Source organism: Montipora foliosa, chromosome 4, assembly GCF_036669935.1.
Source record: "Montipora foliosa isolate CH-2021 chromosome 4, ASM3666993v2, whole genome shotgun sequence".
Taxonomy (NCBI): Eukaryota; Metazoa; Cnidaria; class Anthozoa; order Scleractinia; family Acroporidae; genus Montipora; species Montipora foliosa.
Genome location: NC_090872.1, coordinates 9,341,181 through 9,356,526, shown reverse-complemented (window position 1 = coordinate 9,356,526; position 15,346 = coordinate 9,341,181). Strand labels below are relative to the sequence as shown.

The 15,346-nt window shown below is 38.8% G+C and overlaps 1 protein-coding gene across 3 annotated transcripts; it reads right to left on the bottom strand.

Moving 5' to 3' along the window:
• Positions 1–309: 309 nt before the first annotated feature.
• On the bottom strand, positions 310–15,083 carry LOC137998936 (protein Wnt-2b-A-like). 3 transcript variants are annotated; one of them, XM_068844780.1, is made up of 4 exons: positions 10,183–10,294; positions 9,774–9,977; positions 9,153–9,418; positions 310–2,717 (listed from the first exon to the last, which is right to left on the bottom strand). In XM_068844780.1, exons 2-4 carry the CDS (start codon positions 9,964–9,966, stop codon positions 2,028–2,030), a joined length of 1,149 nt encoding a protein of 382 aa, XP_068700881.1. In that variant the 5' UTR covers positions 9,967–9,977; positions 10,183–10,294; the 3' UTR covers positions 310–2,027. The 3 variants fall into 3 exon arrangements, with proteins under 3 accessions (XP_068700881.1, XP_068700880.1, XP_068700879.1); XM_068844779.1 differs by lacking the exon at positions 10,183–10,294 and adding an exon at positions 15,053–15,083 and having other exon boundaries at positions 311–2,717; positions 9,774–10,003; XM_068844778.1 differs by having other exon boundaries at positions 311–2,717; positions 9,774–10,003; positions 10,183–10,353.
• Between the last annotated feature and the right edge of the window lie 263 nt (positions 15,084–15,346).

The window sequence follows — 15,346 nt, the reverse complement described above, 5'->3', positions numbered from 1 at the left end:
AATTCCATTCACTTTCTGGAGATCGCCTCTAAGAGTTCTTGTTTATGAGATTTTGGAAATTAACCAAAATCCTGTTGTTAATGCAATGTGAGGTTAACAATGGTCAAGTGTCGAGCTTCTAATCCCATTTTCTCCCTCGGATGTCCGCCTAGACATCTATGCAATTGACGTTGAACTTTCTTTGCCATCTGCAAACAACCACTTAGAACGGAGGATTGCGCCAAGATTTTTATTGTAAAAACAAATTGATGTCAGTTTTTCATGCGTCTGTTCTGTTATTGACAATGAATTTCGTCATAATATTGTCAAAGTAGTCTGCGGATCCACTCGGCTATCGTCTCGTGGATCCACAGCTACTTTGACAATGTTATGACGAAATTCATGATCAATAGCAGGAGAGACGCATGAAAAACTGACATCAATTTGTTAATTAATTTGCCCCTGAGCATCCCATAATATCTTTCGAAACAATAGAAATCAGAATGGGCGCCGTATCTGCCAAAAGGGCTATTCTTACTGAGCTGAAAACACGTGCTCCTCAACAAACTTCGATCGTTCCTACAAGTGTTCGCTGTCTACCGTGACATTCGTCTACAACACGTGCTATGCTTCAAACTCACGCAAGAACAGGAGTATACACGAGGCGATTTTTAGTTATGGGATCCGATCGTCACAAAACAATGACCTGGCGAGAAAGCAATCTCGTTGCAAGCTTGGTACGTTTCTTTTCGTCTCTCAGTGAAAAAAACAATTTGATTGCGTAAAATCGTTGTCCTATGTCTCTCTGTGCATGAAATGTGTTTGAAAAAAGATTGCTGTTTTCGTCTTCCAGTGCAAAAGAAGGTTATTTGCTTGAATAAACGTGCCTGTGTCTTAACGCCGCTAGAAATGTCCTTCTAAAATAGCCCCGCTACTCGTGTTTCGAGGAATAAACTAAGCGTGAAGCTGAACACTCGTAACTGTGAGCCCCCGACACTGATATCGATGCTAATTTCTCTTTGAGCTCTTTAGGTTATATTTTTTACAAATACACATATAAATAAACTAGTTCACCTTGGTAAATATCATGGTGAACCAAGATGGGCCTCTATCGAAATGGTACACACTGATGGGTAATTTTCTGATTGCATTAGATTTCACATTTCTTGGCAAAGTGATCTGATTGGCTTAAAAATCTCACTCCACACTGTCATCCAACAGAATCCATTTTCCCGCGCTTTTGAGTGGGCTGCACGTATTAGCTTGAGTCATCATGACTGGCTCAATAGACCTCTTTAGCTTGTACATTTTGTTTTCCCATTTCAGACCACGTGATGTTACTCTAGGGAAAGCTTTCTTTCAAATGTCGTTCTATGCACGTGAATATGTACGCATAACTTATGAAAAAAACAAAAGGAAAATTCCCTTGAGAACATCACGTGGTCTGAAATGGGAAAACAAAACGTACAAGCTTAAGAGGTCCATTGATCGTCTGTTGTGATTGGCCAACACAAGCTAGCTTTGTTTGGTTTGTAACCGCTCAGTAATTAACAGTAATTATCTACGTAAATAAACATTTTAAGAACTTGTTCGACTCCGTTGCTCGAACGACCCTGCCGGAAAGGATCGTCTTTCAGGCAAGGAAATAGTTGCCAATTTATCAGACGAACGGACTTTAAACTTATTTGAGTGCGTCTAAATTTATATTACAGATTCTGAACGATTTAAACCGACTAGTACTACGAATTCCCCCGCACCTACTGTCACTTATCCATCTATGCGTGAGCTCTCTAGATGAGCACTGAAACGAGCTCTTAAACAAACGCTTCACATATTTTTCAATAAAAAATAAACGTTTCGTCGAGAAAATTGACAAACAGTTAATTAACTTAGAATCCAGTTCAACATCTTCCAATGTGAGTGTATATAGGTCAGCTAACTAAGGCTGACCCGTTTTCTGGCAGTTTCCTTGTCAACCGTACAATGAACTGCGAAAAGTCTGCTCCTCAGTTGGATGACCGCGTCATGTAATTCTGTCCTTCGCAGTTTTACCTCAATTTCTTGATACCTCCGTCACCACCACCAACACTGTTACTAGCGGGGCTGGGTGATCCTCTTTTGTGATTATTCCTGTTCTTTCTCTCCTTCTTACGTCTGTCTCTTCTGTTACCGGATCTCTTTGAGGCTGTGTTATGATTGTTACTCTGCTTGACGGCGACGGAATCCGATGAAACCTGTGAACTGCTGTCTTTAAATTGATCGTTATCTTCAGGTGATTTGCATATGTGTTTGTCAACAGTTCTCCGACACGTGTCGCACTTCACGTGACAACACCACTGAAACTTGCAGCCGCATTTGAACTCCTCCTCGACTTGAATGGTGTTGAACCCTCGTCCGCAGCACAAAACCCCACAGCTCCCGTGTCCAAGGCTGGTCTTGTTGCAATATCGTCCCGTGGTGCCAAGCGAGCCCGTGTTAGTGTTGGGGACGCAGTAATCTGGGGATTCCTCCAAGAACACGAGGTCGTCACGTGGGGGCTTTACTGGTAACATGGCTTCCGCCACCACGAGTTCGTTTCCGCTTTGATCAACCGTCACGAGGACTCCATTATGATATCTTTGGCGCAAATATTCTCCGACAACGTCGAACGCGGTCATGATTCTCCAACACGTTTTGACTTGGCAAGAACCCGAAACGCCGTGGCACTTACAGTCGAGTATAGTGTGAGTTTTTACTGCCTATGGACAAAAAAATAAAGGTTTTCTTATCGTTAATTAATTAAACAAGACGCCTACGTGGGCGTATCCGTGGAATGCGCAAACAGTTAACACAAGTTGTCCAGTTATAGTCAACTTCAAGTACAGGTAAATTAACTTCAGAAAATGGCGAGAGATTACCAGAAAGATAAATCTATAATATAACTTGAAGTTGTTTGTTGTAAAAACTCGTTATTAATGTTACTAAATTTGCAAATGCAAACAACGAAGCCCTATTAGCAGGTTATCAGGATACGGGATTTTTTATTTATTTATTTTTTGGAAGGAGACTTTATTCAAATCCTGCAGTTTTACCTGTTTCCTTAACTCCATTCATCCAAAAATTACATGATCAGCCTTAAATCATCCGAAAAACTTATTACAAATCACAGTTCAACAACTTATCATCCTGGGCCAGTTGTTCAAAAGCCAAGTTTTAAAACGAGTTTTATTCTCTACTCCCAAATGCTGTTCAAGGCTGATATTCAATCTTGAAAAACAAAAATAAGCAAAGGAAATTGTCACCGAAAAGTTGAAAACATAATCGGCTTTCGAACAACCGGGCCCTGCATTCGAAGTCCGGTTCCGTAATCCTGGTTTAGTTCCTTGCAAACTGTTTAAATCTGCTGTGGCGAAGACAAGAAGACAACATCTGTACTCTACTCTCTCAATGCTCAAAAATCTAAAAATTCCGTAATTGCGTGTTCTATAGTCCAGTCCAAAGTTCTAACTTTACAATTTCATAATCTTGATTTCAGTATTAGAGTAACTTGTTACCAAACGTTCCACAATAACTCGTTAAGAAAAAAGCTTAAATCCAGTAGTCCAGTCCGGTTTTAGATCGCCAAAACTCTCTCTTTCATGGTTCAAAACTCAACAAAAGCTACAAGTAGTAAATAGTTCTCAGAAACTACAAAAGTTCGTCATGATTGTACACTCGAGCTGGCTTCAAGGCTGACATGTTGATCATTTACAACTTCTTTTTCACCACAAGCTTAAGCGTACACTCTGAGCTGCTGACAGCTTTCCAAAACCAATGTTTCTAAAGTTAAACTATTTCCAGCGGGGTTAGTATCTGAATGGGGGACGTCAAAATATGCGACTTACGGTCAGGAACATACGACCAAAAATTCTATTTTAACGCTCAAAAATGCGAACTAAGCAAGGTACAGATTTTGCTAGCTTGCTTTATGCAAAACAAATATTGACGCAAAAGTATATAAATATTAATATGTAGTTTTTTAAGGAGAGCAGAAGGAACTTCTAGGAAGTGTCGATCGAGAATAAAACAATTTGCCATCAGCGAAAAACATTTCGGGAGATTTTTGTTACGTTCAATCAGAGTTCAATTTTATTTATCGTACTTTTGGTCGTACAAGTAAAATCGCAAAAACGAAAGTGACATCGATTTTACCGGCCGCCTGTCATCAAGTTACCTTGCGTGTTTAATACTAACAGCTCCCGAAACAAAGGATGCACCTGTGACAAAATTACGGCAAGACACCGCGTTTTTGTTAGTTTCCTTTTTTTTCTTTCAAGTGTTATAAAGTTCGACAATTTAACACAAAGATCACAATCGTTGATGCTAGTCTACCTGTCAGTTAAAGTTAAGCTCCTCCGAATGAGGTTAGTACTTGGATGTGGGACCGTCCCCGTGACGGCGATAGCTAATTCGGTTTTTTAAACTTGATTTCATTTTTTATCTTGTTTGGTCGTTGAAATCTATTTTCGTATTTTCTTTCTACGTCAAAACGGCGAACCAACTGGTTCCCAAGAAATATTGGACTATTCGTTCTATGCAAAATACTTCTAATGAAGTATTCGTTGTATGCAAAATAATGTTCACAATGGTACACACAAGTACGAGGCAAGATCTAGAAATAACGTAGAACATTATCCTTACCTTTAAAGCTTGCCATTCTCAAAGAAAAAGCATCTGTCCACTTTATCGAATAGTTTAATACTGAACCAATCACGGCGGGCGGAAAGATTCCACACTAAATCTTTGCTTTCATCAAGATAAACGGAAGTGTGTTAGGGTGGCCGAGTGGTCTAACGCGCTCGCAGATAATTATGAAGGTTGGTAAAGAATATGAGTTCTCCTCGGGATAGGGAAGTTTTGACTTACTGGAAGGAATAAATGTAAATGCACTCTATCGGAGATTAATTCAATATCCGTGGGGTATGCACATTTGTGACTACCAAGAAAAAGAAACCAGACCGGTTTTAAGACGTGCTATGCCTTCGGCATTCCACGTAAAAACATACTGTCAAGCATTAGGTTGCGTAACTATCGAAGATATAGTTAGATAGGTTGTTGAACAGTCTGAGTTCTGTTGTAGCTTCAAGTTCGAGAATAGCTCAAAACGAGAATACCTTTACAATTTGTCTGGAGCATGCCTTCAAATTCAGAAAATGTTAAACTCTTAAGGACGGTGCCTATTATTGTTATTGCGCATACGTTCTGTGCATCTCGAAATACTCTGGTTTCCTATGGGTGGTGCTTACTAATATAGGGATATTATGCGCGGTTTAAAACTATGCGGAGAAAGCAGAACTCAGCGAGTGCTTTCGGTATCCAAAAGGAAATTTTGGGGTAACAATGCATTTTTCACAAATAATTAAGCTTCCATTTCGAAAAGAACGCCATACATTGCTTTGTATTTTAAAGCGCTTTACCAATATTGTTGATTACTTAACTTTGAAAAATACGTGGTTACGCCCAATTTTCTTTTTGGATTTCACTAACACTTGTTAGTTAAATATCTGATTTTCCTGCAAATTCATAAAAATATCTTTGAATTAGTAAGCACCGTCCGTAAGTGTTTCTAAATAAAATAACTCTTTCAAAAACGATCCTGGTGTTTGATAAGATCTATTTTTTCGATGATTACGCAGGTGTACGTGGAAGTATTAGTGTGCTCGTAACAAGAGACTTTGTGCTCCTAGCCGCAGTTGTTCGAAGGCCGCGCAACTTTACTCCAGTGGATAATCACGATCCGACAGTTTTAATTTATGCAAAGATTCCAGTATTTGTTAGCGGGTAACCGAAGCACATCTAAGTAAAGGTATTTAAGCTAAATCCTTGGCCAAACTTTGATGTGAAGTACATTTTATTCTCTGGATAGTGACTTATCCACTGGATAAAGTTATCAGGCCTCTGATCAACTGAGGCCTGGAGGATATTTTACTTTCAAAGCAGCCTTACGGCGTTTAAAGTCAAGCTGTATTAATGCCGTTGGCGAAAGAGTTTACGAGGAACGAGAAACGAGACTGATGTTGTTTGAGACCAACGTTCACCGGGCTCTTTCTATTTTCACAGGGTTAAATTTTTGAGGGAAGGTTTTTTTTTCCTCGTCTTCGTTTCGTTTGTTTAGAGTGGTTTGATATTTGCGAGTTGATACGCTGGAAGTGAACTTGCCTCAGCTCAACAGGCCAGAGTAAGGGCTACTTTGAGCCCTTTACTTCGTATGTTACTCTGGGCAGGTAATTCCATTCACTTTCTGGAGATCGCCTCTAAGAGTTCTTGTTTATGAGATTTTGGAAATTAACCAAAATCCTGTTGTTAATGCAATGTGAGGTTAACAATGATCAAGTGTCGAGCTTCTAATCCCATTTCCTCCCTCGGATGTCGTCCTAGACATCTATGTAATTAACGTTGAACTTCCCTTGAATTGCCATCTGCAAACAACCACTTAGAACGGAGGATTGCGCCAAGATTTTTTTTCAAATTCCCAAATGTTGAAAATCCTTAAATTTCGTTATCATAAGGCTTTTCTTTAAAATTTCCTCAATTCTTTTTCTTCAACTTTTCAAGTACCAGAGACTGTCGAAACAAAGAAATGTGACGACGTACTGTCTTAATGGCCTTTAATTCACCTTTATTTGTTACACGACGCCAAACTCCAAACATGTTAAGCACATGACATTGCACCTTAAGCTGTTAGTCATTCAATTAATGGTGTACAAACAGCTCATATAAAGGTAAATTGAGCTAAGCTTAGCCACAAATCGGAATGATCAAGTTAAGGGAACCTCCATTCTGTCTAATTTCTAACCCAAAAAAAATAGTACGTTTTCAATCAAATTTGTTCGCCAATTTCTTTTAAAACAGGGTTTACATTGTATTAATAAAAAGGAAATTTAGAATCCTTATTTTCAGTTTCAAAATTTCCGGGCGCCGCCATCTTGAATGATAATTGTGCCGTATGACGGTTGCCCTCAGTTTTATTTTCGCACAAAAAGCATTTGTTTGTGAGCATTTTTATTCAAGGTGGCAGCGCCCGGGAAACAAGCATTTTGAAAATTCAGTTATTTAGGATACAAACCCTTTCAGTGGAAAACATTTCAAACAATCTCAATTGTAAACATTATGTTTTGTGCTTTAAAGTTATTTTCTAGTTTTATTAGAGGTTCCCTATAAAACCTCCGATACTTGTTAGAAAGAAGGTAGCCTGTATCAAAGCATAAAACGTTCTTAACGGTTTTCTGACAGTTACATAGAGCATTTTAGACGCTACATTTTACTGTCGAAGCACGCAAAACGAGGGAGTAAAGTCTACCCAAGAAAAAACACGGAAAGTCTGAAAATTTAATCATATCCAATTATAGGCCAGTTTGCAAAAACAAAAGACTTCAATCATGCTTTAAAGACAAGTTGCGTAAGGGATATCCAAACAAACAAACGCCATTTAGAAACCACCAAACAAACAGAGATCGATGACTAATATTTGCGGTTTATGAGCGAAGCGATCATTCTTGCAAACAAACGTTGCTTTTATGATTAGAGCTGGTGATTTGTAACACTTCCGGAACGTTAAGCGTCAAGTTCTGCTCTAAAATAAGCAACTCACAGATAAACAAGAGAAATTCTGCCCTTAAAGCATGGATTTTTAAGACGTGAAGGAATTCAATTCTATCATAAAGACAATATTCAATATCTGATTTCGTTTAGAAAACGCCTGCGGTTTTAATTTTCTAAAATGTTTCCAATAGGGAAAACAGGAAATATAAACAAAAAAGGCTCTTGAAAGTTGACCTCAACAAGTTGATACTCGAAGCCTATTCACGGAAGGCGGATATTCAGTAGCTATAAGATTTGACATGAGAAGCGAAGAGTAACTCCGGAATATCAGATAATGATTCTATTTCTTCTGATAAAAGCCTACTTAAAAAAGTGTTTTAGGGAATTTATATTATTAAATTGGCGGAGTTTCCTTGTATAAACCACGTCTGGGAAGGTCCTCACCGGGACCGTGAAAGCAGGGAAATTCTATTTTCTCTTCCACTTGTTTTAAGTGATTTTTGTAAGCAAAGTATAGATTTCGCGAGAATCTTTTTCCTCTTCTAGAGTATTCCCTTGGTCAAGTTCTTGATATTCGCAGGGTCTTTGATAATTTAGCCACAAACGTAAAGAACTGAACACGCACATTGGCAACTAAATTACTTGCATAACAGAATCACTCTTTCAATGCACCTGTAGTAAATTCCGACCGAACGTCTGACAGTTTGAGCTTCCATAACTGCCAGCAGGGGGTTGCGGTTTTGGCAAGCATGAAAGTGTTTGAATGGTTCAGTAAAAGTTTTACAAATCGCGGAGATTTTTTGCTAATCGAATGACCGTGCTAAAGTGCAACAACATTTTGACAAACTAATTATCTGACACACAGATTTTCCGAAAAACCATTGTGTTATAGTCTTGATCAATCAAGATTTCTCGGTTTCTATTTCAGTCGTAATCATGAACATTTTGAGAAGTTCAGCTCGAACTTGCAAAGAACAGCCCGCCAGGAAGTCCCTTAAAGTGCTTGGCGGCCGCTCAGGTTGTACATAAAAATATCAAAAGGTAGTAAAAATATCCGAAGTCATGCGAAGTCTGTACGCTTTTCCTGTGTTGCTTTGTATACAAACAATCTTCGAGACAATTTAGGTCATGTCGACAGACATGAGAGCATATTTTAAAACGGATACTGAAACGCCGACGCTTTCAATTAATATCGTATAGATATATTGCCGAATCGCCGTGAATGGGCATAAACTCTTTGTGCATATATGGAAAAAAAGGATCACTTTTTGCGTTCATCCAAAAAGTATTCAGGAGATTAATTTTTCAAAATCAACGCGTATCATTGAAAGTTATTGTTTGGGTGAAGTCACAAAAAGAATGGAACAATTATGTATCGCTAAACATGGAAATGGGCCCAAAACTCGACATGGTTTTAAACGATATCATGTCCTTTGCTAACTGTGCTTTGCCATGTTTGCGTTGAGAAAACTTTATTTTACAAAAAAAAAAAAAGCATCTAAAAATGTATTCTTAGCTTGTCACATCCGCTTTCATTACGAATTCACAGTCAGTTGCCAGGGTTAAAAGGTTTCGCATACCTGAGAGGAAAAATCAATGATTTTTACACATACCCTTCTGCCTATGAAGTTGTTGTGTAGATTCATTTTAGCCCTCGCGTCTCGCTCTTGCTCTCGGGAGTCCACGAATAACTTCGCGAATTTCAGGCCGTACGCAATATTGTCGCTGCATCCACCCCATTCGAATCCCTTCCGACTCTTCCCTTTTTTATTCTTGTCACAACTGCAATCTGGAAGTTCGCCACGACTACAAGCTCGGGTGACTTCGTGAACAACCCCAGCCGAAGAAATGGCGTAGACGAACGCACTTTCGCGACTCGCTGTTTTAAAAGGAAAGACAACGAGAAAATTGGAGTGATTAGTAAATGCACTGAAGCTTAAAACAAGCCCCGTTGTATAAATCAATTGGTTGAGAGTCCCGAAAAACTCTTATGGGTATGAATTCAATTGGAGGTATCGATAACGCTTTTAAGAAGGGCTTCTTTGAAAACAGTTGTGATAGGCTTTCGTTCACATCTTGGAACTCTGATAACCTCTCAATTTGATACATGCAAATACAGAATTACTTGTTGAAAATTCAAGAGGTATCATGTGGAATTACAACTTCATTAAACTCTTTTAAAGTACCGAAACTAAAGTACCTCGTTGTCTATTCTTATGAAGAACTATGCCCACCTTTTCTCGTAACCTTTCCGAACACGCTTACATCTCGGGCGACAGTGGAGCAATTCCATCTCTGGTCTTTAAATTGATTTTGACATTCCTCTACGCCAAGTTTTGCTCCTTTTCCAATGCTGACCATCACAGCTGGATTTTCTCTGCAGAGCTGTCGTTGATAATTCACCAGACCCGCAATATTATTACACATGATTTTGGCACCTAAAGCATAAACTTGGGACATAAACCTGTATGTAGGAAAAGTACAAAGACATTAAACAGCTCAATTTCTTAGCATTTAAGTAGATTCAATATCAAGCTGCTATTTGACTAATCTGTGTATAAGGTTTAATAAGTGACCCCTAGAACAATCTTTTTAGATTTAAAGTTATTTTCTTTTTGAAGAAACGTGCCTTAGTATACTTACCACCAATGTGACTTTGAAAGAATTGGAAAAGTAAGGAACACTACCACAGTCAAAAGCCAAATATTTGATCTTGCCATAACGACGTCTTACGCAACACGTTACTCAGGCCGCGTACAACACTCAACTGCCCATGTGGTTTTACGTTCAAACGATTTAAATTGCCTTGAATGGCATTTGAGTACTCATAAGGTTTTGGTATGCAGTTTAACCTATTAAAATCACTTGACAATAGCAGCCTTCATCTTGTGAACTCAAGAGGTTTTGATTGGCTGAGCCGATAAAAACTTAAGAATTCCGCCCTTTATGCGAGGTTCTTAAGTGGTTTTATTATCAAGAAAGAGATCTATACATCCACGCACGAATCATCAACATTGGGATTAAAACGCCAAACAGCTTCTCCGATAGCTGGAGAGGGAAACCATTTTCAGGCTTTTTATTTCGTCATTAAGCGGAAGCCGCTCAACAAAACGATATTAAATAATCTAAGAAATGCTTGTAATCGATATTGAAAAAAGGTATTTTTTATTATCCAAAGGCTAAACGGAAACAATAGCAGTTGTGATCAGTTTGTTTATATTTTTAACTACTTAGTTTATTTATTATCAACACTGTGATGCCGGCCTCGCGAGCGAGGGTGTGCTCTTGACGTTCAAGAGGCCATTGGCGCGCGCAATTGGGAACCCTTCCAGGCGTTTCGCTAAGCGAATTTGCCACCGCTTATGTGATTTTTCGCTTCGTTGCGGCACTGTGGGATCCCGTTCAACTTGCCGCCGTCCATTCTTCACTATCCCTTGTGAATTGAACGTGAATAAAGCGGTTCGCTTTGTGCAATTACTATTGTTCACAGAATTGTTAAGGTGTCGGGTTTGGCTAATGATCTCGTTAAACTCATTAAAAGCGGCACAAAACTTCGATACTCAAAAAGAGCGGGCAAAAAATAAATCAATCTTTCCCGACAAAAGATGCAGAGGCGCTTGTCTCCTGATATATTTGGCAGCTTATTGATGGCGAGAAATTTGTGCCTTGGTTAGTATGTTCAAATTGCATGAGAGTTGTTTGCGGACGCCTTATTGTCTCTTTGTCTCGTTTTAAGGCAATAAACTTAATAACAAAAGATGTACAGGGATTTTTGCCACAAATTGCACCAGCTTGAGGGTTTCAAAAGGCAAACTTGATTCATAATTTTGTACTAGGCCGTGGAAGTGATATAAAAATATCTTTGCATGGTACTTTTGAAAAGGTTTCGTTCCTTTTTTAAGGCTTGGTCTTCATTTGAGAGAGATAGAAAAATGGTTTAAGCAAGCGACGGAAACGTCGAAGCTTAGCATACAAATATGGGCAGTGCGTAACCGCGCTTGATGTAATTAGTCAAGAGCCTTATGGGTTGCTAAATTAGACTAGTGTAACTTTTTAGAAAAGAGTGGGCAGATGATTGACGACACCTCAGCTATTAACGTCAACAGAAATTTGCTGTGTTAAGACATAATGATTATCCTTGTGCATAAAAAGCCTACAATGAGGATGCTGGTTGGAGTTGATAATTTAGGGAGACTGTACGTGTATGAGGCTTTTCATGTTATGCGCTCGGTTCCTTTCATTATTGTTACGAAGTGTCGTGTAAACCAGACGGTGATACTTACTTTTCAATAAGTGTTGTCCGGAAAGGTATTCAAATTCTACGCTTGGTTTACGAGCCGTCTAGCTTATTCTTTGGAGCCATACTTACAGGTTTAGAGTTTCGATTTCCTAGTTAGATACTGAATCTTGATGAATAATCATAGAAACCGCCTCAACAAAATAAATTCACCATGTAAGGCTAACTTCAGTGTAATTTAGCATGCGGGGGAATATTACACAAAGGTTGAATTGGGCAACGCATTTGATTTGTGTTCGTAAAGAACATTTACCACCAGTGTTCCCTTGGACCGTGTTGCCAGGTTTATTTTTTTTTACTTCTATGTCGATGGAGAACGAAGCGAAGACGAAACGAGGCTGGTTTGTCAAATATTTCTTACCTCTCTTGGTCATCGAATCAAGCGGGAAAGTTTTGTCATAGACTCGAGTAGGCCGCACTTGACAACGTGGCCCGTTATATTTGCCAATCGTAGGTGAGTATGACTGATATAAGAGGGATAAAGCAAATGAATTATCCAAAGTAAAAACACTTTCTCTGTTTCTCTCCTCTTGTGGCTTCATTCATTTCCGGCGTGCAACTGAACATAAATTGTAACACCGATTAGCCTGATTTCAAGTATCATTGACAAAGCCAGCCAAAATCTTTTAAATTAACATTTATTTAATTAAATCCGCTCGCTTAATGCGTTTAGTGCTTACAAGCCTCCTCAACAATGAACTAGCCAAACAAATCACTTATTTTCGACTATTAAGAGCCTTAGTAATGAATGTCAACCTTTTTTTCTTTAACTATCGGTGCTACAATCTCTAAGGTTGCACAACAATATTTTTCTCTGCTCCCGCCAATCTACCTCTCGTGTAAAATGAATTAAAAAAAAGCTTTTCTCTCTCTGTGGTCAGATCCCCCCTGTATCTCCTTGCTTTGTTATTTCAAGCTAAGAACTTGATAGTTAAGGTTAAATTTCACTTTCTTTGGATAAAATTCTGGCTCTCATCCAATCCCTTTGCCATTGAGACTCGCCGCAGCTGTCGCGAATCAATACAAGCTCAACTTGGAGAGGATTCCTGAGCGATGAATGATTTTATTCACTGAATATTTAATTGACCAATTTGGTGTTGTAACTGATCCGATTGGGAGAGTTTAATGCTCGATTTGGCAGCGCAGATAATACTCCTTTGTCGTCTGTAATCTTCACTAACATTCGATTCTCGACCTACGCTGTATAAGGAAAGAGAACCAATTTCCGTGCCAGTCAACATTTTTTTTAATATTCTGCGTATATGCAAAACGTAGTAGCAAATTGAATGACGTCTTTCGTAGGACGCTAAATGCGCGTGGGCGACTGATTCATCATTTCCTTTTGGGTGGTCGCGCACGCCGAAAAACAAAACAAAACGTCATTTCGCCACAAGGGAAAGTAATATTAAGGGAAAATTGCTTCCAAGGGAAGAGGCGGAAAAAAATTTAGTATCACCTCAAGCCGGTAAGATAAAAAAGCCACCTATAGGCTTGCTACGAATTTATTTATGCTCACGAATATTAACATAATAAAGAGTGGCGAACTCAAACTCGTTCCCAGGGTCTGTTTGACAATGGAGACCCTGGAAACGAGGTTGTGGCGAGCTGGTTTATTTATTGATAGCCTCCTTCGCAGCAGTTTTTAGGCTCGGTTCGTCCCTCCCAACAAAGGAACGAACCGAGCCTAAAAACGGCAGCGTAGAATGCAGATGGTAAAATAGTAAATCTGGAAGCACCGCGCACAAGATAGGATAGTTCCTATATTATTTGGTCAGCTGGTTAGAAAGTTAACCTGAAAAAAAAAAAAGAATAAAAATTAAACGTGATTTTTCAACTCGACTTTTCCTCTGGCATTTGTCCTTGTCAGCGATGTTGATGCTTTTTAGCTCTGGTATGCACAAATACGGTATGGAATGACCACTTCCTGAATTCCTCAAAAAACTGATCATAAATCAGGAAAGGTGCATGAGACTTCTAATAATAATTACTGCAATTAATAAGTCTTCTACTTTATTCGCGACTTACCAAAATTGAAGTATTATGATATTTATCCTTCAAGACGGAGACTTAAACCCTTGACCTTTTTAAAGGCGTTGACAACAGAAGCATTTTTCTTGCGCGCTAACGCGATTTTAAGGTGACTCGGTGATTTTCCAGGGACCGCGTTTTCGTCGCGGTTAAGACAGAATTCTCCGGCTAATCTCCATTCGATTCGCTCTGACGAAGGGCTAACGCTCGAAACGTCAGCTTTTAGAATCTCTGTACGGTGGCCAATTTACATTATCAACTCCGTTGATAAAACCAAATTTTTGTATACTACTTCCCCACCGACGCAGCACCACAGTTTCTTTAGAAACTACCCCTTCATTCATTTGTTAATCTCAATTCGGAGGGGCTCGGCTTAATTAAAACTGCAGTGATTTGGCTGAGACAAGTGGCACCCGATTTGAATCGCCTTCATTCCTTTACAAATCGTTAACTCGTAAAAGTCAAAGTACTATGTTCGACACCCGATGGTAATATTATCCTCGCGTTCCAAAAATGTACAAGGACTGGCATCATCAAGTTATGCTCTTACCACTTTCAAAAATACCATAACATTGTTTGTTTTCCCTCCCAAAATTTCAGTTGCATAAGCAATGTTTCCAGTTTCTCTTTGGTCTTACAATGGTCCCAAGAGGAATTTAAAGCAATGCTTACGCAAACTTTTGGAGGGCAAACAAAGAGTATTATGGTATTTTTGAAACTGGCCTATAAAATCAGTACCGATATTGAGCCTGGTAAAGCAGTCTCTCTGAAGAAGTCAGCTAGCCGTGCCTGATGAAATATTGGTCAAACAATATATATATATATATATATATATATATTTTTTTTTTTTTGTTTTCACTAAAAGCATCCAACAATTTTTTTAAAAACACTGTCTCGTTAAACTTATACTAGAACACAAGAGAAAAGACAAGTTTTTAAAAATATCACCTATATTTTGTTGGTAAACGGCTACCTTCATCAGGGTGAATAACGTTACACCCTCAAGCGTTCTTATGTGATAATAATACAAAAGCGAGGTAACAAACCATAATCACAAAGCACAGCAGTTCGCAAAGTGAGTGTCTCTTTTTCTAAGCTATGATGAATAAGATGAACTATTTACTCTTAAGATCAAGTCTTAATTAACCATCTGTGACAAACGCTTGCACTGCACAGGGATTCTCTTACCTCGAGACAACTTTTTAGAGATCTCTTTTAACACTTTGTCAGTGAAGAATACTCTCTGCCGCACTTTCGCCTTTGAAGGCTTCTAGAAATCATACAACAAACCTTTATTTTTTCCCCTGTAACTGAAGAACAATGCAAAAATTGTTTCGTGATCACTCAAAAATACTACGTGATCAGAAGATATTATTGACGGATGACTTGGTGTAGAAATTATGAGGCGTGGTTTCCAAAAGACTTCAAAACCACACAGGTCATCGGTTCGCATCCCTTTAGGATAAGTTTTCCCTGGATCGC

Bases quoted from the DNA above. Each gene is read 5' to 3' on its own strand.
- LOC137998936 (XM_068844778.1), bottom strand. From the start codon at position 10,259: ATGGCAAGATCAAATATTTGGCTTTTGACTGTGGTAGTGTTCCTTACT. The intron at 9,419-9,773 runs GTGGGCATAGTT...CTTTTAAAACAG, and splicing joins CGGAAAGGTTACGAGAAAAG to CGAGTCGCGAAAGTGCGTTC. The intron at 2,718-9,152 runs GTATGTGTAAAA...TTTTGTCCATAG, and splicing joins ACAACTTCATAGGCAGAAGG to GCAGTAAAAACTCACACTAT.